General features: G+C 41.4%; 2 protein-coding genes across 6 annotated transcripts in view; both read left to right on the top strand.

Moving 5' to 3' along the window:
• The window catches only part of LOC115198537 (adenylate cyclase type 4), a 33708-nt gene extending 29305 nt beyond the window's left edge, over positions 1–4403 (top strand). For 4 of the 5 annotated variants that reach the window (XM_029760529.1, XM_029760533.1, XM_029760532.1 and 1 more), the window contains 4 exons: positions 2126–2233; positions 2677–2791; positions 3067–3191; positions 3303–3419. In XM_029760529.1, coding sequence (XP_029616389.1) covers positions 2126–2233; positions 2677–2791; positions 3067–3191; positions 3303–3419 — 465 coding nt within the window. Of the gene's footprint in view, positions 1–2125; positions 2234–2676; positions 2792–3066; positions 3192–3302 lie in introns of all 5 variants that reach the window. The other variant, XM_029760534.1, reaches the window with a different exon arrangement.
• Positions 4404–19049: 14646 nt separating this feature from the next.
• LOC115198536 (ER membrane protein complex subunit 4) lies at positions 19050–25306 on the top strand. Its single transcript, XM_029760528.1, has 6 exons — positions 19050–19218; positions 20095–20207; positions 20754–20868; positions 21033–21186; positions 21952–22112; positions 24841–25306. The coding sequence occupies exons 2-6, from the start codon at positions 20107–20109 to the stop codon at positions 24874–24876; spliced, it is 567 nt and encodes a 188-aa protein (XP_029616388.1). The 5' UTR covers positions 19050–19218; positions 20095–20106; the 3' UTR covers positions 24877–25306.
• The last annotated feature ends 1278 nt before the right edge of the window (positions 25307–26584 follow it).

Genomic DNA, 26584 nt, shown 5'->3' with positions numbered 1-26584 from the left:
GTACACGTTTTGCTTGACTCATTATGACATTATAATTACTTACATTTGCATCCACCATAATGTTTTGTGTCAGACATCTTTGCTGAAAAAAGTCACCAGTGACAGGTGGCATTACGTCAAATTCGTCATTGGAACCACTCGATATGATTGGTCATATAAAAACCTTGGGACCCAAATGCATAATGAGTGCTCTAACTCCCCCCTGCAGTAATCTGGAGCAATGAAGCCGTGACGCTGGGTACCGCTAAGTCCCGCGGCGTAAGCTCACAACTTTTAAAGGAGGAACCACTGTAGTTGCGGAGAGTCCCTGTAATCCTAGATTCAGATCATTCAGGCCAGAAAAAACATCACCCAGATAGGCCAGTCGTGTGAGAAACTCGTCTGACCGCTTGCATGATGACAAGTGAAAATAATGTCAGTAAAGAGAACTTTAAGCTCGTCTCTCAATTTTTAAAAAACGTGTCAATACTTTGCCCCTTGATAACCAGCGCACTTCTCTATGTTGTAAAAGCGTTACATGGTCGCTGCCCATATCATTGCATAATGCAATAAATACACGAGAGTTCAGGGGCCTTGCTTTAACAAAGTTAACCATTTTCATTGTAGTGTACAAAAAGTATTTCATGCTGTCAGGCATCACCTTGGCAGCAAGAGCCTCTTGGTAGATGCTGCAGTCGGGAGCAACTGCTTGCACGCACGTCACCACTCCACAATGTCTCCCTGTCATGGCGTTTGCGCCATCAGTACAGATACCAACACATCTTGACAACCAAAGTCCATTTGATGTCACAAAGTTATCCAGTACTTTAAAAATATCCTCTCCTGTTGTCTTGGTTTCCAGAAGAGGATGTCTTCCTTAATTGACCCCCCGTAAACCCTAACGGACATATACCAGGAGCTGTGCCAAGCCGGCCACGTACCCCAGCTGTAACACATAGAATTCACTGGCTTGTATGCTTCCATGTCACTGATGCGTTGTGAAACAGTGTTTGATGAAGGCATTGTCTGTATAGTTTTTTGAGCCTTTTCCCCCAGCATTGTCCCAGCCATATCCGCGGCAGCAGGAAGAATTAAGTCCTCCACAATAGTAAGGGGCCTGCCTGTCCTAGCCACTCAGTAACTCACCAAATAAGACGCTTCTAGCCCCTTCTTATTAATGGTATCTGTTGCTTTTATATATGTCTTACTACTTGAAAGTCGTATTAATTCTCGCTCAAAAATCTCCTGTGGTTTATTTTCAAATTGGCATGTTTAGTTTCTTAATGTCTGCGCAAGAGTGACGGTTTCATCGAGTTGTGAGACAGTACTTTGTCACATATAACGCACTGTGGTTGAGGAAAGGCACTACTCCCAGTATAAGTGAACCCCAAATCAATGTAGATCTCATCATATTTGGCCTCTTCGATGGTCCAATGTCCCTGTCTGTTGTTCGGTGCTTTCCCGGGTAAAGGGGCAGTAGCTCTTCGGCTGCATCAGATTCACAATTGTCAGTGTCCATGCTAGCTGGGCTAGCAACAAATGCAGAATTACTGATGCTAGCATTGGATGTGCTCGTGGAAGCAGAACAACTTGTGTTGTCGACAGGTGCAGGTGTAGTACTGCTGGTATGTATCTCTATGGATGCGGGCCTTACTTTTTTAATCCATTTTCGAGCAAATGGAATGAGCAGGAGCTATGTTTGGCTACATACAGACCGTTAGTGGAATTAATTATTTGACTAGGCTACCTGTATTTGACATTGTGTTGTTATTTCGCTGAACACTAGATGGTTTAATTTTATTATTGGCAGTGAAACGAGGCTACTCAGGTGAGGAAAAAAACATCACCCAAATATATAGCCTAGTTGGAAAACCTAAATGGACTGTTTGAAAATGTGAATCACATTTTTATTTGATGTACCCCCGACAGCATTGTGCGTACCCCTGGGGATAGACGCCCTATATAATGCACTACTTTTGAATTGGGGGCCATTTCAGAGATTGGTCTGGAACTAGTCAGAAGGGAAGAGGGGACAAGAGTTTTTCCTCAACTGGTAATCTGACCATGAACTGACCATCAGTCTTGTCACCAAACTTGACCCTTTTTCTCTTTCTATGCTCCCCTCTCTATTCTCTCTCTCTAACAGCTTCTCTCTAAGCCAAAGTTCTGTTCTGTGGAAAAGATTAAGACTATTGGCAGCACCTACATGGCAGCTGCTGGTCTGACCAATCCTGCTATAGGGGACGAGCGAAAGGTTGGTAGTAGCTTATTCTATACAGCTCTGTTCTGCCTCACTGGGTCCTGTTCAAATACTTGTAAAAACACAACCTTACTTACTCCCTTCTCTAAGGTAGTCAGGGATCTGTACATGATTGGATAAGCAAAAGAATGGTTACTTATCATCCTATTGCTTTCCCCAATCAAATATCGTCACATCAATGAAGTGACTCTTGGAAGTTAGGAAGGAGGAAATCCATGTCTGAAGTATTTATTCGAACACGGTCTCTAGTCTGCCTGCCTGTATGGATTCTAAACTGAGTGTTCTGATTCAGTGTGTTCTCATAGCCTGCTTCAACCAAGACTGAAGGCTGCACTCACCATTGATTCTTACTGAATGTTCTCTTAGCCTGGTTAAACCAGACTGAATTCTGAGCTCACAATGGATTCTGACTGAGTGTTCTCTGTTTCCACCAACAGGACTCTGATGTGTCCTACAGCCATGTACGCAGCATGGTAGAGTTTGCCATCGCTCTGAAGAACAACCTGGAGTCCATCAACCAACACTCCTTCAACAGCTTTAAGCTACGCATCGGTTAGTCTGTCTGTATGGCCAGAGGGACAAGAAAGATATGGACTCCATTAATCTTTCCTCGATTACGTGCATCCTCTCTCCTTGCCTGCTTCTCAAACTATATTGGAGAAGAAAGTCAGAGGGACCTTGGACTTTCTCTTTCAATATGGTTGAGAAAGGATGCATGGAAGACAAAAAGAGATTGAGACTTTTACAACTAAACTCCCTTGATTTGATAACCATCTCCCCCCTTCCAACTAACTTTTTCATCACTTCATCTCCTTTACCTTATATAGGGATAAACCTTGGTCCAGTGATTGCGGGGGTGATCGGAGCCCACAAACCACAGTATGATATCTGGGGGAACTCTGTGAACGTGGCCAGTAGGATGGACAGCACTGGAGTACTAGACAAGATCCAGGTGAGAGAGATGGAGGGAGAGACAGCGAGAATGAAGGGGTGGAGAGAGGGGAGAAACATTTTGAATGAAAGAGAGAGAGCGCTTGTTATATGGTTCTGTCTCCCTCTACAGGTGACCGAGGAAACAGCGCAGGTGGTGAAGACTTTTGGCTTCAGTGTGACCAAGAGAGGAGTCATCACCGTCAAGGGCAAGGGAGAACTTACGACCTACTTCATCAACACCGACTGACCAGTCATCTCCTCCGTTCTGACCTCTCCAACCAATCATCATCACTCATCTAGCCACACCATCAAACATTGTCCTATCACAATCGTCCTTATTTATTCTCATGCAGTAATGCTGTGAACGGGGACACTGCATTAGGAGGAAGGAGGTGCTGTCTTTTGGATGAATATGTTAAACCAAATACAGAATGTCAAAAAAGAAATACTTGGTTGGTAGGCAATTTGTGATAATTTATTGTTTGTGTTTTGAATGAATCTGTCACTACTCATGAACTACTGTATCTATCTGTGTGTGTGATCTTTGATGACAGACAACAAAGCAAAGCCATTTAGCAATATGCTCTTACTAATGACAGTGACACAGAGTGGGTTCAAGGCAAGCAATGACAGTGAATGTTCCTTATGAGGAAATTATAGGCTATATGGAAACACAAGATTGTGTACTTTTCAATGGTTTCCTAAAAGGGATGTTATTTATATATATAATAAGAATATGTATGGGCTATTATGTTATTTAAATGGATGAGGAAGTAGTTGACAGTAGGCTATCACTGCCAAAGGTACTGCTGCATTCACACTTTTGAATCCATCTGCCACCACTTTAATATCATGAAAATGCAATATAACTTACTGTATTTAACTTTTCAAAATGTAATTTCAGATAAATATTTTTCATTTTGTTTTTAAAGAGATTGATATATTTTGTCTATTCTGAATGACTTTATAAGCATGCCTGGGCATACAGTATATGCATAGAAATAAAGTAAGATGTGGGAGGTTGTGCAATTGCTTCTGTAAGCTACCAAATTGCATTGATTTTTTTGTAAGCTCATGAAAATGTGTATTTCCTTTTACTCAATGTTTCAGGAACCTGTGAAGCACTGGACATGTAGAAATATGTAATATTTAAACAATTATTTAGACGTATGATAGTTTGGTGAAGCAAGATAACGTGAATTCAATATTAAACTATATTTTGAATTTTGAATTGATTTCCCAAAAATGTTAAAATAGAAATTTCAGAGCATCTCTAGACGTCAAAGAACCGATCATCACTTGCCTCTTTGGCCCGTGTACGTTTCAATATTTTGATTTTCAGAGTCAAAACAAAAAGAGGGGGAAAACAGAAAACAGCTGAATTTGAAAAAAACTAAATCGGAAATTGACTTGTTTTCTTATTTATTGTGCCAAAATTGGATATGGAATAACAGAAAACAAATAACATTTATTCAAATTATTTATTGTTTGTTTTGTTCCTACTCGGAAGTACACGCCCCATACAGTAAGTTAAAATAAGCCTTTTTATTGGCATGGGTATACTTCACCAACATCCTTCCCTGCTCATTGAAAGGCATACAAAGGCTATACTCTTCAGTTGTGAGCACAACTATTGCTGTGACAATTGTCTTCTCTGAATGTATACAGGTGTAGGATCTTAATTTGATCACCCTGTTGTTGCAGGGAATTTCCTACACAACAGGAAATGCAAACTTGTAATGTATTATAATTTCCACTTTAAAATGTGAGACTTTCCCTAACCAAATATTGATCAACCCTTACAAAATCAAGTAATTATAATCCACACAATAATTCACACAGTTCAGCCACTCAGCCCTATCCAGTGGACATGATGCTCTCAAGGTCCTACCGCCTCCTACAACACCCTGATGAGAAGCAATAATCCTTCCCAATGAATCTACGTCTGCATATCTCTCTAACCCTGCTGTACCCTACTGTGCTGAGACAATATGACTCTAGCAAAGTTTTTACACCATTTTAAATGGAATGCTCAACAGCGATTATCTATCTCTCTTGAAAGGGGCTTTATTTGGGAAAGGAAAGGGAAAGGGGGATACCTTGTCAGTTGTACAACTGAATGCATTCAACTGAAATGTGTCTTCTGCATTTAACCCAACCCCTCTTAATCATTTGCATGGGATACATATGTTAACATTGCCAAATCAAGTGGAATATACAATCACAAATTAACACTGAAAGGGATACTTCTCCAATAGACACTGTTTTTTCAGTCTCCCTGCATAATTATTAGTGATGAGAGGTGTTTCAGACATAATTATAATAATAAGTGGTATTTGTTTAATTTTTGCGCCAGGAGAGTTCAGCCAATCAGGCCATTGGTTGATTGAGCCTGCTGTCTGATAAAACAATGGAGTAATGTTTTGTAGCAATTATTGTGGCCTTTGTGTTTCGCCGATTGCACGATCATGCTGGCAGCGAATAAATATGGTTGTTCCTGTCTGCCAGGACATTGCAGGACATGTAGCTTGACTCATATGCCCTGGCTTTGTAAAGACTACAGCCTGACGGGAGTCCTTCTTCCGACCCTTGAAGGCAGGCTTTTCAAAATGGGAGCGGTACTAGTATCTACAGGTTCACGGGGGGCTATGTTACTGATGGCTATCAAATTGATTACAATGGCTGCTTCTGACGAGTCTTCTTTTCAAGAAGACCTGGATGACGAAACAGGTTTTGAAGTTCTTTTACGTGCAAACATATGACAAACAAGTAAGTTGTTTTGTTTTCGGTAGATAGCTAGCAATATAGCTAAGCTCTCTTTTCACACGAGAAAGTGTTGTTAAGTACAGCATAATTTTGTGATCGATCCAGGCATAATGGGGCTTGTTAGTACCACTACAAATTGAACTAGCCAGCTTTGTTGCTATACCCAAAATGCACTATAGCCAAATGTTATAGCTAACTAGCCAAGCTAGCCTCAGTGCATCTCATTAGGACTAGGAGCAAAACTGGAGAGATGTTTTAATGATGATGACTAAGAGTAAAGGAATGACTTTGGCTTTATTATTCATTTTTGTGTAACTATACCTGTGTTGTAGCTAGCCAACATGTGTGTCTGTGAAATGTGTTGTAGTAGGAATACAGACAGTACACAACGATTGCCCATGAAATTCTAATAGTGTTTTTGTCATTCTCTTACAACCAATACCGCTTAGTGGCCTACAGATTGTTTTGATAATTTGTACTACATGGGGAGAAGCTAAGCACGGGACACCGAATCCCCTTGCCTATGTGTGTTGTTGGGGCCATTAAGCAATTCAAAAGGAGATGTGAAAGGGCCATAACAACAATCTCCCCTTGTATCAAAGTGACTCTGAACACCTCACTGTACCTTGGGTCAGCAGCATATCACCCTGCATCCCACTGCTGGCTTTCCTCTGAAGTTAAGCAGGGTTGGTCCTGGTCGGTCCCTGGATGGGAGATCAGATGCTGCTGGAACTGGTATTGGAGGGCCAGAAGGAGTCTCTCTGGGGGAAAAATGTATCCCAATACCCCTGGCCAGGGATTGGGGACATTGCCCTGTGTAGGGTGCTGTCTTTTGGATGGGACTTTAAACAGGTGTCCTACACTCTCTGTGGTCACTAAAGATCCCGTGGCACTTATCGTAAGAGTAGGGGTGTCCTGGCTAAATTTCCAATCTGGCCCTCATACCATCATGGCCATCTAATCCTCCCCAGCTTCCAATTGGCTCATTTATTCCCCAGGTCATTGTTCTCAGTCAACTTACCTGGTAAAATAAAGTTAACAAAAAAAAACACACCATTTCAAGTATACCCTTTGTAGTATTTATTATAGGCGTTAGCAGTATATTTTCCTTCCACTGTATGCACTGAGTGTACAAAACATTATGAACACCTGCTCTGTTCGTGACAGACTGACCAGGTGAAAGCTATGATCCCTCAGTGATGTCACTGGTTAAATCCACTTCAATCACTGTAGATGAAAGGCAGGAGACAGATTAAAGAAGGATTTTTAAACCTGGAGACAATTGAGACATGGATTGTGTATTAGTGCCATATGGGTTATTGTGTGTAGATTGACGAGGGGGGAAAAACAATTGAATCCTTTTTAGAATATGCTGTAATGTAACAAATTGTGGAAAAAGTCAAGGTGTCTGAATACTTTCCGAATTCACTGTATATGCTGTACATTGCCAGAACTGTTCCTGCATACTGCTGTGTAAACTCACCTCGGTCTCCAGAGCAAATAAAAACTTAGTCTTGAATACAAGCCATGTCTACTTATTTGCTACAATGACAGACTAATCTACTGTTATATTGAAGCATGTTTGCTTGCCAACAAATTCAAGTTGAAATGATACACCTTCTCCCTGCATAATTTATTTTATGTACAAGAGCTAGCAATATCTATACGAAAGGGGGATACCTAGTCAGTTGTCCAACTGAAATGTGTCTTCCGCACATCAGTCTAAGTGAATATAGATGTTGTGTTGGCTGAATGTTAAAGGTCGGGCTCCTGAGTGTTCTTCAGCTGGTGAACGTCATCTTGTGTTGGGCAACGGCAGCTGGTCATGATCTTGGACATAGACTATACACTTTGGCTTTGCCAGCCCTATGCAGTCTTTTCCTCTTCTGAGTCAGATGATGTTGAGCTTGAGCTTGTTCCCAGCTGAAAGCTTTCATTCAATGGGTCCACAGCAGGTATTCCCAAACGTGCAATGCAGTCGGAGGTACACCAAACACATTTTTTTTTTTTTCTCTTCACATTTTCAAACAGTACATTTATATTTTCTGACGGGGCTATACATTTGGTTGATGTTTTTTTCTCTCCTGAGTAGCCTCGTTTCACTGCCAAAAATAAAATGGTTATCAAATCAAGGGAGTTTAGTTTTAAAAGTCTCTTTTTGTCGTCCGTTGATTCCGTGCATCCTTTCTCAACAGTGTTGAAGGAGAAAGTCCAAGGTCCCTCCTGTCTGACCTTCTTCTCCAATACATTTTGAGAAGCAGGCAAGGAGAGAGGATGCACGTAATCGAGGAAAGATTAATGGAGTCCATATCTTTCTTGTCCCTCTGGCCATACAGACAGACTCACCGATGCGTAGCTTAAAGCTGTTGAAGGAGTGTTGGTTGATGGACTCCAGGTTGTTCTTCAGAGCGATGGCAAACTCTACCATGCTGCGTACATGGCTGTAGGACACATCAGAGTCCTGTTGGTGGAGACAGAGAACACTCAGTCAGAATCCATTGTGAGCTCAGAATTCAGTCTGGTTTAACCAGGCTAAGAGAACACTCAGTAAGAATCAATGGTGAGTGCAGCCTTCAGTCTTGGTTTAAGCAGGCTATGAGAACACACTGAATCAGAACACTCAGTTAGAATCCATACAGGCAGGCAGTCTAGAGACTGTGTTCGAATAAATACTTCAGACATGGATTTCCTCCTTCCTAACTTCCAAGAGTCACTTCATTGATGTGACGATATTTGATTGGGGAAAGCAATAGGATGATAAGTAACCTTTCTTTTGCTTATCCAATCATGTACAGATCCCTGACTACCTTAGAGAAGGGAGTAAGGTTGTGTTTTTACAACTATTTGAACAGGACCCAGTGAGGCAGAACAGAGCTGTATAGAATAGGCTACTACCAACCTTTCGCTCGTCCCCTATAGCAGGATTGGTCAGACCAGCAGCTGCCATGTAGGTGCTGCCAATAGTCTTAATCTTTTCCACAGAACAGAACTTTGGCTTTGAGAGAAGCTGTTAGAGAGAGTGAATAAAGGGGGGCATAGAAAGAGTAAGTGTAAAGTTTGGTGACAAGACTGATGGTCAGTTCATGGTCAGATTACCAGTTGAGGAAAAATTATTGTCCCTTCTTCCCTTCTGACTAGTTCCAGACCAAGCTCTGAAATGGCCCCCAATTCAAAAGTAGTGCATTATATAGGGCGTCTATCCCCAGGGGTACACACAATGCTGTCGGGGGTACATCAAATAAAAATGTGATTCACATTTTCATTCAGTTCATTTAGATTTTCCAACTAGGCTATATATTTGGGTGATCTTTTTTCCTCACCTGAGTAGCCTCGGTTCACTGCCAAAAATAAAATGAAACAATCTAGTGTTCAGCGAAATAAGAGCACAATGTCAAATACAGGCATCCTTGTCAAATAATTAACATCCAATCAAGTTAATCGTTACTCTCTCGCAGGAATTCCACAAACGGTCTGTATGTAGCCAAACATAGCTCCTGCTCATTCCATTTGCTCGAAAATGAATAAATGGTTAAAAAAAGTAAGGCCCGCGTCCATAGAGATGCATACCAGCTCTACTGGTAGTATTGCTACTACCAGCAGTATTACACCTGCACCTGTCGACAACACAAGTTGTTCTGCTTCCACGAGCACATCCAATGCTAGCATCAGTAATTATACATGTGTTGCTAGCCCAGCTAGCATGGACACTGACAATTGTGAATCTGATGTAGCCGAAGAGCTACTGCCACTTTACCCGGGAAAGCACCGAAGAATATACGGGGACGTTGGACCATCGAAAAGGCCCAAATATGATGAGATCTACATTGATTTGGGGTTCACTTATACTGGGAGTAGTGCCTTTCCTCAGCCACAGTGTGTTATATGTGCCAAAGTACTATCTCACAACTCGATAAAACCTTCACTCTTGCGCAGACATTTAGAAACTAAACATGCCAATTTGAAAAATAAGCCATGGGAGTTTTTTGAGCGAGAATTAAGACGACTTTCGTGTAGTAAGACATATAAACGCCCCATACTATCGTGGAGGACTTCATTCTTCCTGCTGCCACGGATATGGCTTGGACAATGCTGGGGGAAAAGGCCCAAAAAACTATACAGAGAATGCCTTCATCAAACAACACTGTTTCACAACGCATCAGTGACATGGCAGGAGATGTTTTGAAACAATTACTGCTTCGCATACAAGCCAGTGAATTATATGCGTTACAGCTGGATGATTCAACAGACGTGGCGGGCCTGGCACAGCTCCTGGTATATGTCCGTTACGTTTATGGGGGTTCAATTGAGGAAGACATCCTCTTCTGCAAACCACTGGAAACCAGGACAACAGGAGAGGATATTTTTTAAGTACTGGATAGCTTTGTGACATCAAATGGACTTTGACGGTCAAGATGTGTTGGTATTTGTACTGATGGCGCAAAAGTCATGACAGGGAGACATAGTGGAGTGGTAACGCGCGTGCAAGCAGTTGCTCCCGACACCACTTAGGTACACTGCAAAATCCACCGAGGCTCTTGCTGCCAAGGGAATGCCTGACAGCTTGAAATACGTTTTGGACACTACAGTGAAAATGCTTAACTTTGTTAAAGCAAGGCCCCTGAACTATTGTGTATTTTCTGCATTATTTACATTTACATTTTAGTCATTTAGCAGACGCTCTTATCCAGAGCGACTTACAGTAGTGAATGCATACATTTCATACATTTTTTTTTTTTTTCCTGTGCTGGCCCCCCGTGGGAATCGAACCCACAACCCTGGTGTTGCAAACACCATGCTCTACCAACTGAGCTACAGGGAAGCTGTAGCTCAATGCAATGATATGGGCAGGGATCATGTAACGCTTTTACAACATAGAGAAGTGCGCTGGTTATCAAGGGGCAAAGTATTGACACGTTTTTAAAAAATTGAGAGACGAGCTTAAAGTTTTCTTTACTGACCATCATTTTCACTTGTCTGACCGCTTGCATGATAATGAGTTTCTCACACGACTGGCCTATCTGTGTGATGTTTCTTCTGCCTGAATGATCAGAATCTAGGATTACAGGGACTCTCCGCAACTATATTCAATGTGTGGGACAAAATTGAGGCTATGATTAAGAAGTTGGAGCTCTTATGTCTGCATTAACAAGGACAACACACAGGTCTTTCCATCATTGTATGATTTTTTTTGCGTGCAAATTAACTCAAGCTTACGGACAATGTCAAATGTGATATAGCGAAGCACCTGAGTGAGCTGTGTGCGCAATTACGCAGGTACTTTCCCGAAATGGACAACACAAACAACTGGATCCGTTATCCCTTTCATGCCCTGCCTCCAGTCCACTTACTGATATCTGAACAAGAGAGCCTCATCGAAATTGCAACAAGTGGTTCTGTGAAAATTGAATCAGAAGGCACTGCCAGATTTCTGGATAGGGCTGCGCTCAGAGTTTCTTGCCTTGGCAAATCGCGCTGTTAAGACAGTGATGCCCTTTGCAACCACGTACCTATGTGAGAGTGGATTCTTGACCCTCACTAGCATGAAAACTAAATACAGGCACAGACACTGTGTGGAAAATCATTTAAGACTGAGACTCTCTCCAATACTACCCAACATTGCAGAGTTGTGTGCATCCTTTCAAGCACACCCTTCTCATTAACTTGTGGTGAGTTATTCACCATTTTTGATGAACAAATAAGGTTTTATATGGAAGATGGATCAATAAAGGGCAAAATTATTGATTATTATTATATTATTATTTGTGCCCTGGTCCTATAAGAGCTTTTTGTAACTTCCCACAAGCCAGGTTGTGACAAAAACTCACACTCATTCTTATGTTTAAGAAATGTATCATATAGTGTATGTGTGTGGCAGGCTTACAATGATGGCAAAAACAACATTTGAGAGTGCGCTGACCCTGGTGCTAGAGGGTGTACACAGCTGGAGGTTGAATGTTTGAAGGGGTACGGGACTATAAAATGTTTGGGAACCACTGGTCCACAGGATCTGCACTACTAAAGCTGTTGTCAAGGTAATCATACAGTGGCTTGCGAAAGTATTCACCCCCTTGGCATTTTTCATATTTTGTTGCCTTACAACCTGGAATTAAAATATATTTTTTGGGGGAGGTTTGTATAATTTGATTTACACAACATGCCTACCACTTTGAAGATGCAAAATATTTTTATTGTGAAATAAACAAGAAATAAGACAAAAAACAGAACTTGAGCGTGCATAACTCTTTACCCCCCCCCCCCCCCCCCCGCCCCAAAGTTGATACTTTGTAGAGCCACCTCCTGCATTAATTACAGATGCAAGTCTCTTGGGGTATGTCTCTATAAGCTTAGCACATCTAGCCACTGGGATTTATGCCCATTCTTCAAGGCAAAACTGCTCCAGCTCCTTCAAGTTGGATGGGTTCCGCTGGTGTACAGCAATCTTTAAGTCATACCACAGATTCTCATTTGGATTGAGGTCTGAGCTTTGACTAGGCCATTCCAAGACATTTAAATGTTTCCCCTTAAACCACTCGAGTGTTGCTTTAGCAGTATGCTTAGGGTCATTGTCTTGCTGGAAGGTGAACCTCCGTCCCAGTCTCAAATCTCTGTAAGACTGAAACAGGTATCCCTCAAGAATTTCCCTGTATTAAACGCCATCATTCCTTTTATTCTGACCAGTTTCCCAGTCCCTGACGATTAAAAACATCCCCACAGCATGATGCTGCCACCACCATGCTTCACTGTTGGGATGGTGTTCTCAGGGTGATGAGAGGTGTTGGGTTTGTGCCAGACATAGCGTTTTCCTTGATGGTCAAAAAGCTACATTTTAGTCTTATCTGTCCAGAGTACCTTATTCCATATGTTTGGGGAGTCTCCCACATGCCTTTTGACAAACAACAAACGTGTTTGCTTTTTTTTGGTCACTCTTCTGTAAAGCCCAGCTCTGTGGAGTGTATGGCTTAAAGTGATCCTATGGACAGATACTCCAATCTCCACTGTGGAGCTTTGCAGCTCCTTCAGGGTTATCTTTCATCTCTTTGTTGCCTCTCTGATTAATGTTTTGGAGGGCAGCCCTCTCTTGGCAGGTTTGTTTTGGTGCAATATTCTTTCCTTTTTTAATAATGGATTTAATGGTGCTCTGTGGGATGTTCAAAGTTTCAGATATTTTTTTATAACCCAACCCTGATCTGTACTTCTCCACAACTTTGTCCCTGACCTGTTTGGAGAGCTCCTTGGTCTTCATGGTGCCGCTTGCTTGGTGGTGCCCCTTGCTTAGTGGTGTTGCAGACTCTGGGGCCTTTCAGAACAGGTGTATATATACTGAGATCATGTGACCGATCATGTGACACTTAGATTGCACACAGGTGGACTTTATTTAACTAATTATGTGACTTTTGAAGGAAATTGGTTGCACCAGACCTTATTTAGGGGCTTCATAACAAAGGGGGTGAATACATATGCATGCACCACTTTTCCGTTTTTGTATTTTTTTGAATTTATTGGAACAAGTATTTTTTTCATTTCACTTCACCAATTTGGACTATTTTCTGTATGTCCATTACATGAAATCCAATAAAAATCTATTTCAATTACAGGTTGTAATGCAACAAAATAGGGAAAACGCCAAGGGGGATGAATACTTTTGCAAGGCACTGTAAGCAGAAGCTGCAGGATTAGTCTGTAGGACATACAGTACACAAATAAGTGATTAGCCTACATTTTACTACTTTGAACCCATCAATACACACAATCAAGGTACTATATACACCCATCCCCCTCGTGTTGATAGATCATGCTGACTAACCTTCACACACACACACACACACACACACACACACACACACACACACAATACTCACCCCCAACAGACACCAGTCAGTCACCCACACCATCCCCTTCTTACTAATAACTCTGCTTTTCTCCAATTTAGGCTTCAAGCTTTGCATAAACAATCAACTAAGCCTCCATAATACAGAGAACTACAGTAGAAGTTGTAGCCTACTTATAAACACACCAACTTTGACAACAAAACACGGATCATGTTTATGTCTTGCTCCAGTATATTTATTTTCTCATCATGGAGTCATGGAAAGATTTAGCAAAGGTGACTTACATTAGTTCCTGGTGCTGAGCTTGATGTTGATGCCACTGCAGATGTTGATGGGATCGGACTCTGTAAATACAACACGTAGGCCAGTCACGTTAGCCACTATGATAGCTAGTTAGCTAGCTAGTTAGCTGGCTAATGGTTAGATACGGTATACTAGGCTGTAGCTAACATAATGTAACGTAGCTAAAGATAGCTTACAAAGTTACAAATCACATTGCCAGATAGCAGCTGGCTAATTACATTGATTTGCTTTGAAATATCTTGCCAATGTATTATGAAGATAAACAAATGTAGTTTGCTAGTTAGCTACGTTACATCTTAAGGTAACTGATTAAATGTTACCCCAGCAGCCTGTGCTTGCTTGTAGTTTGCACATCCAGGTACTGAGCACCACACTATGACAACACTTTTTATTTTTGTACTATTTTATTTTATATTTTATAAACAATACAAAACATACAAATGGCAACATCATACAAACATCAACTACATCACACCTGCCCAGACCCACTAGCACACACCCCCATCTCCAGCGCCCGCATCACATTCCACCACATGGCCTGAAACTGCACCATTTTGTTTCGCTCTGTAGCCCACACACTTTCAATATTTAAATAATAAATCATCAGATTTTCGTTGTGTTATTGATTTCCAAGTTTTTAGTATACATTTTTTCAAGATGAGAAGAGAATCGTCCAGCCCTTTGGGTATCTCACTACACCCCCATATGCCATGTCTTGCAATATGCAGACAGATGGATTAAAAGTACGTTTACATTGTAATACTTCTGACTGCCAACTTTCTAGCACCGCCCACAACTTCCGGACTTTATAGGATTCCCAGAAAGCATGGATTATTGAGTCATTATTAGTTTAAGACATGACTCTGCTTTTGTGCTATAGAATTGGAGGATTTTGTCACTTGTATAATCAGTTATATTCTATACATTAGTTTATACTGGATTAAGCGTACATTTTCGCTAACTGTAATTTCGTTAGTTGTGCTCCAACTTTCCCTCCATCTTGTGCCAACATCAGTTTGTTTTATGTCTTGGTTCCAACAGTTTATATTTTTTTCTAAGAGCACGTCAGTTGGACATGCTCTCTGCAAATGTTGTATATCTTCCCTATCCAATGAACATCCCATTCTGACTCAGATAAGATTCCCTCATGGTTGCTCTGATGTCCAAAAGAATTAAAATCAAAATGTTGTTATATGTAACTTTTAAGTTGCATGTATTTGAAACAATCTACATTGGTCAGTCCACAATAGCCATCATTGGGTTTAGGGATCTCTTTTCCAAGCTTAAAAGGATAAACATTCACATGCAACACCATGGGCCAGAAAAGGTTGAATACATTGGCCATGCTGTCAATCCCGCATAACTTCTGCCACGTTCAAAACAACTGGAAATTCGGAACTGGGAAATCTCAGACTTCAGTGAGTTCAAAACAACCGGGAACTTAGAAAAAAACAAGGTAGAATCATGACGTCATTGATCTTCAGGTCAGAGCTCTAGAAAGAAGTCAGAGTTCCCGACTTGGAATTCTGAGTTGGATGACCGTTCAAAACGTATTTTCCCAGTCGGAGCTCATTTTTTTCTGAGTACCCAGTTGTCTTGAACTCAATGCAGTCTGAGTTTCCAGTTGTTTTGAACGAGGCAGAAGTCATGCTGGATTGACAGCATGGCCTATGTATTCAATCTTTTCTGGCCCATGGTGTTGCATGTGAGTATATATCCTTCAAAGCTTAGAAAAGAGACCCTTAAACCCAGACTTGGACCACACGCCCTCTCCACTGAATAGAAGGCTAGTGATTGCTTTGCAATGCTTGCAGTTAGACACTAATTCCTTCCAAACCACTCATTGTTGAATTTGCGATTTCCAACTTGTTGTCTAATGTTTATGTCCAATGGCCGATGAGCACCGAAACGTTTTATCTACAGTATAATTTCTCTTCATATGACAAGGATTTGTCAGTAGATTGTTGACATGATTCATGATGATGACTGCCTGTCTACCTTGCTAGCTAAGATTTTTAAAGTATGATATTGACATGATCAGTCCAATTAAAGCTACGGTAGATATAACGTGATTTGACGTCATTTTATCTGTGGCCAATGACCTTGAGCCTTCATGGATGGGCACTTTAATGTAAATCTATGGCAGCACCCAAATGGGCTTGAATTTTCAAGCTCGTTCTGTAGATTTTGTGGTGACGTAGTGTCCCCATGAGTGACAGAACACTAAGTCCATCACGGGGCAACTATGGGGCTAAATGGCACCAAATAAATCGCTAAGGATCATGGTGAACGTGGCCGTAACTAGCTGAGGATCACGGTCGATGTAGTTGTTTTCATCCTGCCTGAGAGAGTCAACCGGGAGCCTCCTTGTAGCCTGTTGGCCAGTGATTGGTCTGTGTCAGCACGTGGTCCGGCTTGCCAACAAATGTAGTAGTTAGAATGGACCACTATTTAATTAAATATATCAATTTGTAGCGAACTATAAAATAATTCACCATCAGGATCAAACTTGACCATAATAAACACATTTTAGAGGCCAAAGCCGCCATTCTGGTGATTGTAATTTACATAGACTTTCTAAGGCAGACCAGGGCTTTTGGCACCGCTAGGTTGCTATGCAGTAGTCGACCAGCAGAGCTAGTGGTTTCACGCTCCAGACCGGATACTTGGGGCCTGGTTATCGGGGTCCATGAAAAATGTGTCAAGGACCCTCAGATCCTCAAAAAGTTCTACAACTGCACCACTGAGAGCATCTTGACTGGCTGCGTCATCGCTTGGTATGGGAACTCCTTGGCATGCAACCGCAAGGCGCGAAAAAGGGTGGTGCGTACGGCCCAGTACATCACTGGGGCCGAGCTCCCTGTCATCCAGGACCTCAATACCAGGCGGTGTCAGACAAAGGCCCTAAAAATTGGCAAAGACTCCAGCCACCCAAGTCATAGACTGTTCTCTCTGCTACCGCATGGCAAGCAGGAACCGGAGCTCCAAGTCAGGGACCAAAAGACTATTGAACAGCTTCTTCCCCCAAGCCATTAGAATGCTGAATAATCAAATGGCTACCAGGACTATTTGCATTGACTATTTTTTTGCAATGACTCTCTTGCACTGTCTCTATGCACACTCACTGGACTCTACCCACACACTCACACATACTACACTGACACTCCAACACACACATACAAACACTCACACACGCAAAACACACACTCATGTATATTGACGCCATACACACTTTCACATTATTCAAATACACTGCTGCTACTCTGTTTATTGTCTATCCTAATTGACTAGTCACTTTTACCCCTGCTTACAGTACATTTACATATTACCTCAACTGCCTCGTACCCCTGCACATTGACTCGGTACCGGTACTCCTTGTATATAGTCTCGTTATTGTTATTTAGTGTTACTATTTTCTTTTTTGCTAATTTTCCTTCTCTGCATTGTTGAGAAAGGACTTGTAAGTAAGCATTTCACAGTAAAGTCTACATCTGTTGTATTCGGCACGTGACAAATTGATTTGATGAGCAAAGTATGTACAACGACTATTTTTACCACGATGCTGAAGCTCCTCTTCTCCGTTTAATAATCAAAACATTAACAAATACACCTGGGGCGATGTTTCCCCTAATACAGATCACAGCTTTAATGATATCAACCAATTAATTCTTGAAGAATATAACTTCTAAATGCCTCATGAGCTTAGTTCAACTTTTGTTCCCCATCAGAACCTAAAATACATATGTTTGTTTTTTATCCAATGTTTGTAAACAACTTAAATGTAAACAGACACTGTATCGAATAACACATTGGTTTCCTTACACTGTAAACAGTCTATGACAGCAATCCTTGATTTGGTTTAGTTTCCCTGGCACCGTTTCCACATGCTAATGTTTTAGCATTTGTGGCACAAATCCCATTCAAGTCATGGTACTTTTTTTCACGCATGTCCAAATCATCCAAAAGTATCTAAAATTGATTATGAAGGTCAATAAAGTCATGTATAGATGATTTGAACATGATGCGTAAAAAATGCTATTGGTCACATTACTTGAATAGAATTTGTGCCACAAATGCTAAAACGTTAGCATGTGGAAACAGTCCGGGGGAAACTAAACCAAAGCATCGATTGCTGTCACAGCTTGTCTATAGACTGACTGCTTATCGGGTAAGGATACCAATATGTAATTTTGTAATATGGGTGAACCAGGCATCACCTGGCCAATACCATCCCAACGGTGAAGCATGGTGGTGGCAGCATCATGCTGTGGTGATGTTTTTCAGCGGCAGGGAATGGGAGACTAGTCAGGATAGAGGGAAAGATGAAGGGAGCAAAGTACAGAGAGATCCTTGATGAAAACCTGCTCAGGGCCTCAGACTGTGGGCGAAGGTTCCCCTTCCAACAGGGCAATTACCCTAAGCTCACAGCAAAGACAACGTAGGAGTGGCTTCAGGACAAGTCTCTGAATGTCCTTGAGTGGCCCAACCAGAGCCTGTACTTGAACCCGATTGAACATCTTTGGAGAAACCTGAAAATAGCTGTGCAGCGACCATGTGGAAAAAGTGAAGGGGTCTGAATAGTTTCCGAATACACTGTAAGTGAAAAATTGGATCAAGTGGTTGGTGCACAATGACTGACCGCATGGTAGATGGAGTGCGGAAGCACACTCCATCCATTCTATTGTTTTTTGATGAGTCTCCCTTCTCATTACTTTGGTTATCAACTGCAAAGCTCAAACAGAAAATCTGAGAAAATAGACATCATTGTATGTGCGGCTGACTCAGGGATTTTTCTGCAGAGGCATTACAAGGAATCCTGTCGATTTATGCACCTGAGCCTGTGTAGGGATGTGATTTGAATGTGACTGAAGGAGTTGGATTGTTCTTTGATTTATTTTGGTTTCAATACCCCGTACAGTAGGTGGCGGAAATACACCAATAGGTATAGTCTGACATACAATTTTAAGAAGAAGTGAAGCGCGACGCCAATACTGTAACGTCACCATTGTGTGCCCGGCCATCGTATGTCGTCGATTTAAGCTGAATTAACTGCTTGTGAATAATTTGACGACTATTCACTTACGGTTGGGTCATTCTGCTCGAGAGTAACATAAAAGTAAAGTAAACACTAATTGGAACGTCTCTAAGGTGAGGAGTGTTGTCACTTCATATCTTAAGCCTCTTTCTCTGGCTAGATGTGTGAGCTAACAAGCTAGCTAGCTGCTTCGGTTAACCTAGCAGTAGCTAACTATGCATGTCTATACGTTGTTAGCAGTTGTACCAGTTTTCATGAATGCCATATCTGGACAACGTCATAATTCTGTGTCATTTAGCGTAGCGTTAGTCCATAAACCTATAGTCTAACCCTAGTTCATATGTAATACAAGTATTTGTATGACCAGCAATGATGGCCTAGCTGCTAACTTAAAGGTATCGTTAACGTTTAACTAAGAAACCTGAACATTTCACCCCCATCTTGCTTTATGGCAAGCCAATGCCTCATTTCGTAGCTAGTCAGGGGTTGTTGTCTTGGAATAGCCTAGTTTAAGAAATATTCTCCATAACTGTCAATTCCGACGCTGTGTTTTAACTATTAGAAACGTCAAACATCGCTTGCGAAACGTTTTTCGGAGCACGCTACATAGCTAATTAACACAGTGGGCCTCCCCTGTCTGTCCGTAAACAACACTACCAACCATAGAAAGTGTGTTAATTTAACATGTTTTATTATTATTCCTCGCAGATATGAAAGATACGCTCCTTGTGTTTCCAAAACCTTACCGTAAGCGGTGCATTTAAACGTTCAGAACGAGTGTCGGGGCTCTTAACAGAACACCCCCAGCCAGAAGGTACTGCCGTCAATAGGCGCTGAATCGGTTAGGAATAACCTAGTCGCTGACACTAGCAAGATCTTCTATGAAGCGCAGCAAAAATCAAATATCAGTGTTTTGGTCATTGTCAAATGTCACTCAGTCATGTTCCTTTCATGTTATAATATTGTGTTCTTCTTGTGGTTCAACATAGTTATACATTGCCATGGCGTCTCCAGGGGGACAGGGAGGAGGGGCAGTGTCTACAAGAGGAGCAGGAGCTAGGAGGATGAAATGGGCTCTGGAGTTGAGCTTGGGCAATGCTAGGTAAGACAAATGACCCGTAGCCTGGCTGTTCTAGCGGTAATGCTGCATTTTCCGGCACACGTCTTCAGTGCTCCCGAGTGGCGCAGCGGTGTAAGGCACTGCATCTTGGTGCAAGAGGCATCACTACAGTCCCTGGTTCGAATCCAGGCTGTATCACATCCCGCCGTGATTGGGAGTCCCATAGGGCGGCGCACCATTGGCCCAGCGTCGCCTGGGATAGGCAGTCATTGTAAATAAGAATTTGTTCTTAACTGACTTGCAAAGTGAAATAAAGGTTAAATTTTAAATAAATAAAAATTAAGTGTCTGCATTTGTTTGAATCCGGCCTGCCCTTCGACACAACCTCTTTCCCCACTGTCATCCTCTCTCACTATCTGATACACTTGATATTGTGCTGACATTTCAAATGAGTCCAGATCAACATTTACACAGATAAACAGGCATGAAATGTATCAAGATCCACCTTATAACTAATCTATAACCTAAAGCTTCTGTTCCGACCTCTTCCCCATGGATCGCCCTCTAACTGTCCTCTTTGTCTTCCAGGGGTCGTGGAGACAGACAGAGTAACCAGGGAGATGTGATGTACCCCATTGGATACTCAGACAAACCAGTCCCAGACACCAGCATCCAGGAAACAGACAAAAACCTGGTGGAAAAGGTAGGTCACCAGAAGAGGGTGATTTCATAACATCATGATTTATTGTTCACAAAGTTTGCATTTTCAACTTTTTCATCTTACTTCATTCATATATTGTTATTAACTTGCTCTCTCTTCCTTACCCCATCACCCTTTCTCTCTACCTCCTCCCTCCTCTATAACAGCGTTGTTGGGACGTGGCCCTGGGCCCTCTGAAGCAGATTCCCATGAACCTGTTCATCATGTACATGTCTGGTAACACCATCTCAATCTTCCCTATCATGATGGTCTGTATGATGGCCTGGAGGCCCATCCAGGCTCTCATGTCCATGTCTGCCAGTGAGTATTTATTGTATATTTTTTTATTTTACCTTTCTTTTAGCAGGGAGTCCCATTGAAACCAATGTCTCTTTTGCAAGGGTGCCCTGCATCTCACAATATGAAAGAAATGTGTTTCAACAGGTACAGACAGTGCACATCAATCAACATTTCCGTTTCCATGTCAATCAATGTATGAGTCAGTTATCAGAAGTGCACATTTTCATCCATAGTCTCTGGGCAGGTTGAAACAGATATAGGAGATCCATAATACAATAAAATCATCACTACAGCTGTACAAATACGCAAAAGACTAGTTCTGCCAGTGGCTAGCTCTCTGAGACTACAGCAGTGTTCACCAACCTTTGTCATTGAGCTTTCCAGAACTTCCTTTTCATTTATTTTTGGACTATCTGTTTTTCAATGTATGGGGTGAGTGCCTGGACACAGCCCTTAGCCGTGGTACGATTGGCCATATATCACAAACCCCAGCTAAGGGCTGTTACGTACGACGCAACGCGGAGTGCCTGGATACAGCCCTTAGCCGTGCTATGTTCGCCATATATCACGAACCCCTGAGGTGCCTTAATGCTATTATAAACTGGTTAACAACATAAGTAGAACAGTAAATAAGTATTTGTGTCATATTTGTGGTATATTGTCTGATCTACACAAAGCTGAAATAAAATTTCAGCCAATCAGCATCTGGGACCCAAACTACCTGGTTTGTATGATGTCGTTTATAAGTGTGTTACCACTGTTCACTCTTGCCCTTTCTCTCTTCAGCATTCAAGCTGTTGGAGAACTCTAACCAGCAGTGGCTCCAGGGGCTGGTCTATTCTGTAGGGAACCTGTTGGGCTCGGCATTGGCTATCTACAAGTGTCAGTCAATGGGTCTTCTCCCAACTCACTCTTCTGATTGGCTCGCTTTCATAGAACCGCCTCAGGTGATATTTTTTTCTAGGCTGTTATCCGTCCAATTTCCTGTTCTTTCTTATGTGTTATAGGCTGGTTAACTTGTTTTTAAGGTTGTCGTGTAATGAATACATTGGAAATCTTACCTGTGCTGTTGTGATTGAAAAGACGAAAACAGCAAAAAACATTAGTTGCTAGCAGCAATGAACAGGCTTCACTGGATGACAGAAAAGACATGATCAGTCGGATAACAAAGCATGCATTATCATGTAGGAACTGTCTTTACGTGCCGTTTTTGAAAGCATTACCACTTAGAATTGAAATCTGTTGGAACACTCCACATTAGTGTTCCAAAATACTTCGATACACCTCACCGCTGTAATACGCTGGCTGAAAGTGGCAGGACATCCCGTTTCTAATTTTACCTAATAAAATATCCACTTTTCACTGCGTTCAGACCACATAAGGGGCAGCAGGTAGCCTAGTGGTTAGAGCGTTGGGCCAGTAACCGAAAGGTTGCTAGATCGAATCCCCGAGCTGACAAGGTAAAAATCTGTCGTTCTGCCCCTGAACAAGGCAGTTACCCCACAGTTACCCCAGGCCGTCATTGTAAATAAGAATTTGTTCTTAACTGACTTGCCTAGTTAAATAAAAATAATAAGTGGGCAACTACCGTAATTTCCGGACTATTAAGCGCACCTGAATCCTGTGTAGGTGTTACACGTGGTCTGCCACTGCGAGGACGATCAGCTGTCCATCCTGTCTCCATGTAGCGCTGTCTTAGGCATCTCACAGTACGGACATTGCAATTTATTGCCCTGGCCACATCTGTAGTCCTCATGCCTCCTTGCAGCATGCCTAAGGCACGTTCACACAGATGAGCAGGGACCTTGGGTATCTTTCTCTTGGTGTTTTTCAGAGTCAGTAGAAAGGCCTCTTTAGTGTCCTAAGTTTTCTTAACTGTAACCTTAATTGCCTAAAGCTGTTAGTGTCGTAACGACCGTTCAACAGGTGCATGTTCATTAATTGTTTATGGTTCATTGAACAAGCATGGGGAAACAGTGTTTAAACCCTTTACAATGAAGATCTGTGAAGGTATTTGGATTTTTACGAATTATCTTTGAAAGACAGGGTCCTGAAAAGGGGACGTTTCATTTTTTGCTGAGTTCAAAGTTCACGTACCAAATTTCATTGCCCAATGTACATCAGTTCAGTTCTAGTAGCCAGTTGTTGCCCATGGTGAAATCTAACCTGCTGGCTCCTGAAGCCCCCATGAGCTCCCAAGTCTAGAAGCAGTCTAGCTAACACATTATTGAGCTAACGTTAGCATTGTGTATTAGCATTTCGCTAGCTAGCTGAGCTGTTTTACAAGAAAATGGCTGAGATGACTCATGCTAGCTAACAAGCTCTTGTTAATTTTGGCATTGATATCTTAAAGAAATATGGTTCATCATGGTAATGTCTTTGACTCTAAAAAGTCTAAAGTTGATAGGCCATTGTGGAGTGGATTTACAAAGGATTGAAATGGACACATCAAATCTGATTTCCTGATTTATCAATAACTCAGCCATCTCTTAACCAATCCCTTTGCTTTTCTCAAACAATGTTAAGAGATGTACCATGGACCTACATGCCACATTGTGTTCTTTGGACTTAGGGTTCATGATTATAATATTTTTAAAGGTTTTCCAAAATGTCAAGATAGAGGAAAATCTTAGCCTGACAACACATTCAATTCTTTCACTGCTTTGTCGTTCACTACATGCATTAGTCTGGGACTGCCATCATTTAAGTTGTTTCTGGTGACAAGGGGCAGGAGGGGTGTTCTACAAAACAAAGTCAGTGATTGTATTTTTTGTATTTTTATTACCATGTCAGCTTTGTTGTGAACCCCTAAATATACTCACACATACACTGAAAAAAAATATAAAGCAACTTGTAAAGTGTTCGTCTCATTTTTCATGAGCTGAAATAAAAGATCCCAGAAATTTTGCACGAAAAGCTTATTTTTCTCAAATTTTGTACACATTAGTTTACATCCTGTTAGTGAGCATTTCTCCTTTGCCATGATAATCCATCCTCCTGGCAGGTGTGGCATGTCAAAGAGCTGATTAAACAGCATGATCATTACACAGGTGCACCTGGTGCTGGGGACAATAAAAGGTCACTCTAAAATGTGCAGTTTTGTCACAACACAATGCCACAGATGTCTCAAGTTTTGAGGGAGTGTGCACTTGGCATGCTAACTGCAGGAATGTCCACCAGAGCTGTTGCCAGAATTTAATGTTCATAACTCCACTATAAGCCGCCTCCAACGTCATTTTAGAGAATTTGGCAGTACGTCCAACCGGCCTCATAACCGCAGACCACGTGCCCCATGGTGGGGTTATGGGCAGGCATAAACTGCGAATACCGAATACAATTGCATTTTATCAATGGCATTTTGAATGCACAAAAATACAGTGATGAGATCCTGAGGCCCTTTTTTAATATTTCTCTTATCTGTGACCAACAGATGCATATCTGTATTCCCAGTGATGTGAAATTCATAGATTAGGGCCTAATGAATTCATTTCAATTGACTGATATCCTCATATGAACTGTAACTCAGTAAAATCAATGAAATTGTTGCATGTTGCGTTTTTGTTCAGTATACATATAACAACCCATAAGCCTAATATGCATAAAATTGTACAATGTCTGTTCCTTTTGTAATGGGTAGTACAAATATATAAACTGATATTTTTCTGTTCTCTGCAGAGGATGGAGATCATGGGTGGAGGGATGGTATTGTGAAGAGGACAGAAGACCCACACATACTGAAATATGCTGAACTGTTCTATTAATACATTAAATCTCCAAGTCTTTTCAATTCTTTGGCTTTTAGGTTTTTGTAGAATCCTCAAGCTTTTTATTTATCTACATTTTGTTTGTCATTTGAGATTTAATTTGTCACAGGTTATAAAATGTTACAGAACACATTCAACATCTGATAATAGGACAATGTCATGTTTGTAAAACCGTTCACCATTCTACTAAATCCACACGGTCAACTTAAGGTGTCACCATAACACATTTTTCATTTATCTTTTTGTCAAATAAAAGGGTTAACTAGTTAATTCGTTTGTTAAATAGAATGGTGACAGTCGTTAGAAATGTGTGGAACTAAGTTTACTGGCAAATGTGGAAATGTCGTTCTGGAATAAACACTTTTTTGGAATTTTGATTTTGCATTTAACCTTACAAACATTTTCCCTGTGCTGAAAACAGCAGGCCATAGGGTCAGACCGGCAGTGAAGGAAAGGGAAAGTTGGGCACATTGGTGAAGGCTATGGAGACACATTTGGAGAGGTACATGTAGGTTACTTTTGCATTGAATCACAAAGGCAATTAGTGTCCTGGCGAAATCCGAAATGTTAACTTATGCCATCATTGTTGGAAATATTGTTTCTTCTCATACATTTTGTACATTGCAAAGTCTTAAGTCATTTGAAAAACAACTCCCATTCACATGTATGTACACTTGCACGTTGGAAGCTTCAAATCGACAGCTTTGTAAATAAAATGGATTAAGAAAACAAATGAGACGACTGACTGAAAATACACAATTGTTGAGCAGCACTCACTCTTGTTAAACCAATGACTGCCATTCATTTTTATTTGGTCCCCTTTGAACGCCTTGCCGCACCCCCACATGACTTGCTTCTTCACTAGAAAATACAAAACCACTTCAAAATGTGGTCAAAATAGGTGGTAGTAGCCCATCCTGCACTGACTAACAGGTAATTAAATTGCATTAGACTGCAGGTTAGACTTACATCACCCTTTGCTGTCATCAATATATAACTGTTTAACAAGTGACAGGATGCAGTGGCGACCCGTCATTCAGGGCTCTGCCCCACCTGTTAAGATAAAAAACAACTTTTGTGTAGTTATTTTGGCATTAATACGTGTCACATAGCATTTTGCAAACAAACATGGTCTCTTTTTTGCTTTCTTGAGTAAGACAGTTCCAAAATGCAGGTGTTTCAGCCTAGCTCGGTGCTTTCTGTGGTGGAGAGGCAGCCAACGGTTGATTGACTCAGTGTTCTGTGACTCATGGTGTACTGTCCTCCTTAATTAAGGTGTATGCAACCATAATTTGACAGCCAGCCAAACTCAATCAAGAACTGAACCAGAGTCAAGGATTTCCATAAACCTCCAGTTTTATAGTTGAAACGGTGTAAAAAGGCAATGCTTTACGAAGGCTTAACAAGAAAGATGGCAAAAGATAAAATGCAGTATATATATTTTTTTTTCAACAATGAGGCTGAACTGCATAATTTACTGTTTTACCACCAACAAAGAAGTAACACAGCATTGTACGTTAGCTGCGGCTACACAAAACAGCCACTGGATGGCGCCAAATCAAAAAGCGCTTGGAAGGCTGAATACATGTGGACACTACATCACAGCAGAATCTACAGGGAGAGCGAGGCAGTTCAAGCCCCTTGGGTGCTACCAA

This window comes from Salmo trutta, chromosome 8, assembly GCF_901001165.1.
Source record: "Salmo trutta chromosome 8, fSalTru1.1, whole genome shotgun sequence".
In the NCBI taxonomy this organism is placed as follows: domain Eukaryota; kingdom Metazoa; phylum Chordata; class Actinopteri; order Salmoniformes; family Salmonidae; genus Salmo; species Salmo trutta.
This window is presented reverse-complemented; position numbering and strand designations above follow the sequence as displayed.

Bases quoted from the DNA above. Each gene is read 5' to 3' on its own strand.
- LOC115198536 (XM_029760528.1), top strand. From the start codon at position 20,107: ATGGCGTCTCCAGGGGGACAGGGAGGAGGGGCAGTGTCTACAAGAGGA. The intron at 20,869-21,032 runs GTAGGTCACCAG...CCTCTATAACAG, and splicing joins ACAAAAACCTGGTGGAAAAG to CGTTGTTGGGACGTGGCCCT. The intron at 21,187-21,951 runs GTGAGTATTTAT...TTCTCTCTTCAG, and splicing joins TCTCATGTCCATGTCTGCCA to CATTCAAGCTGTTGGAGAAC.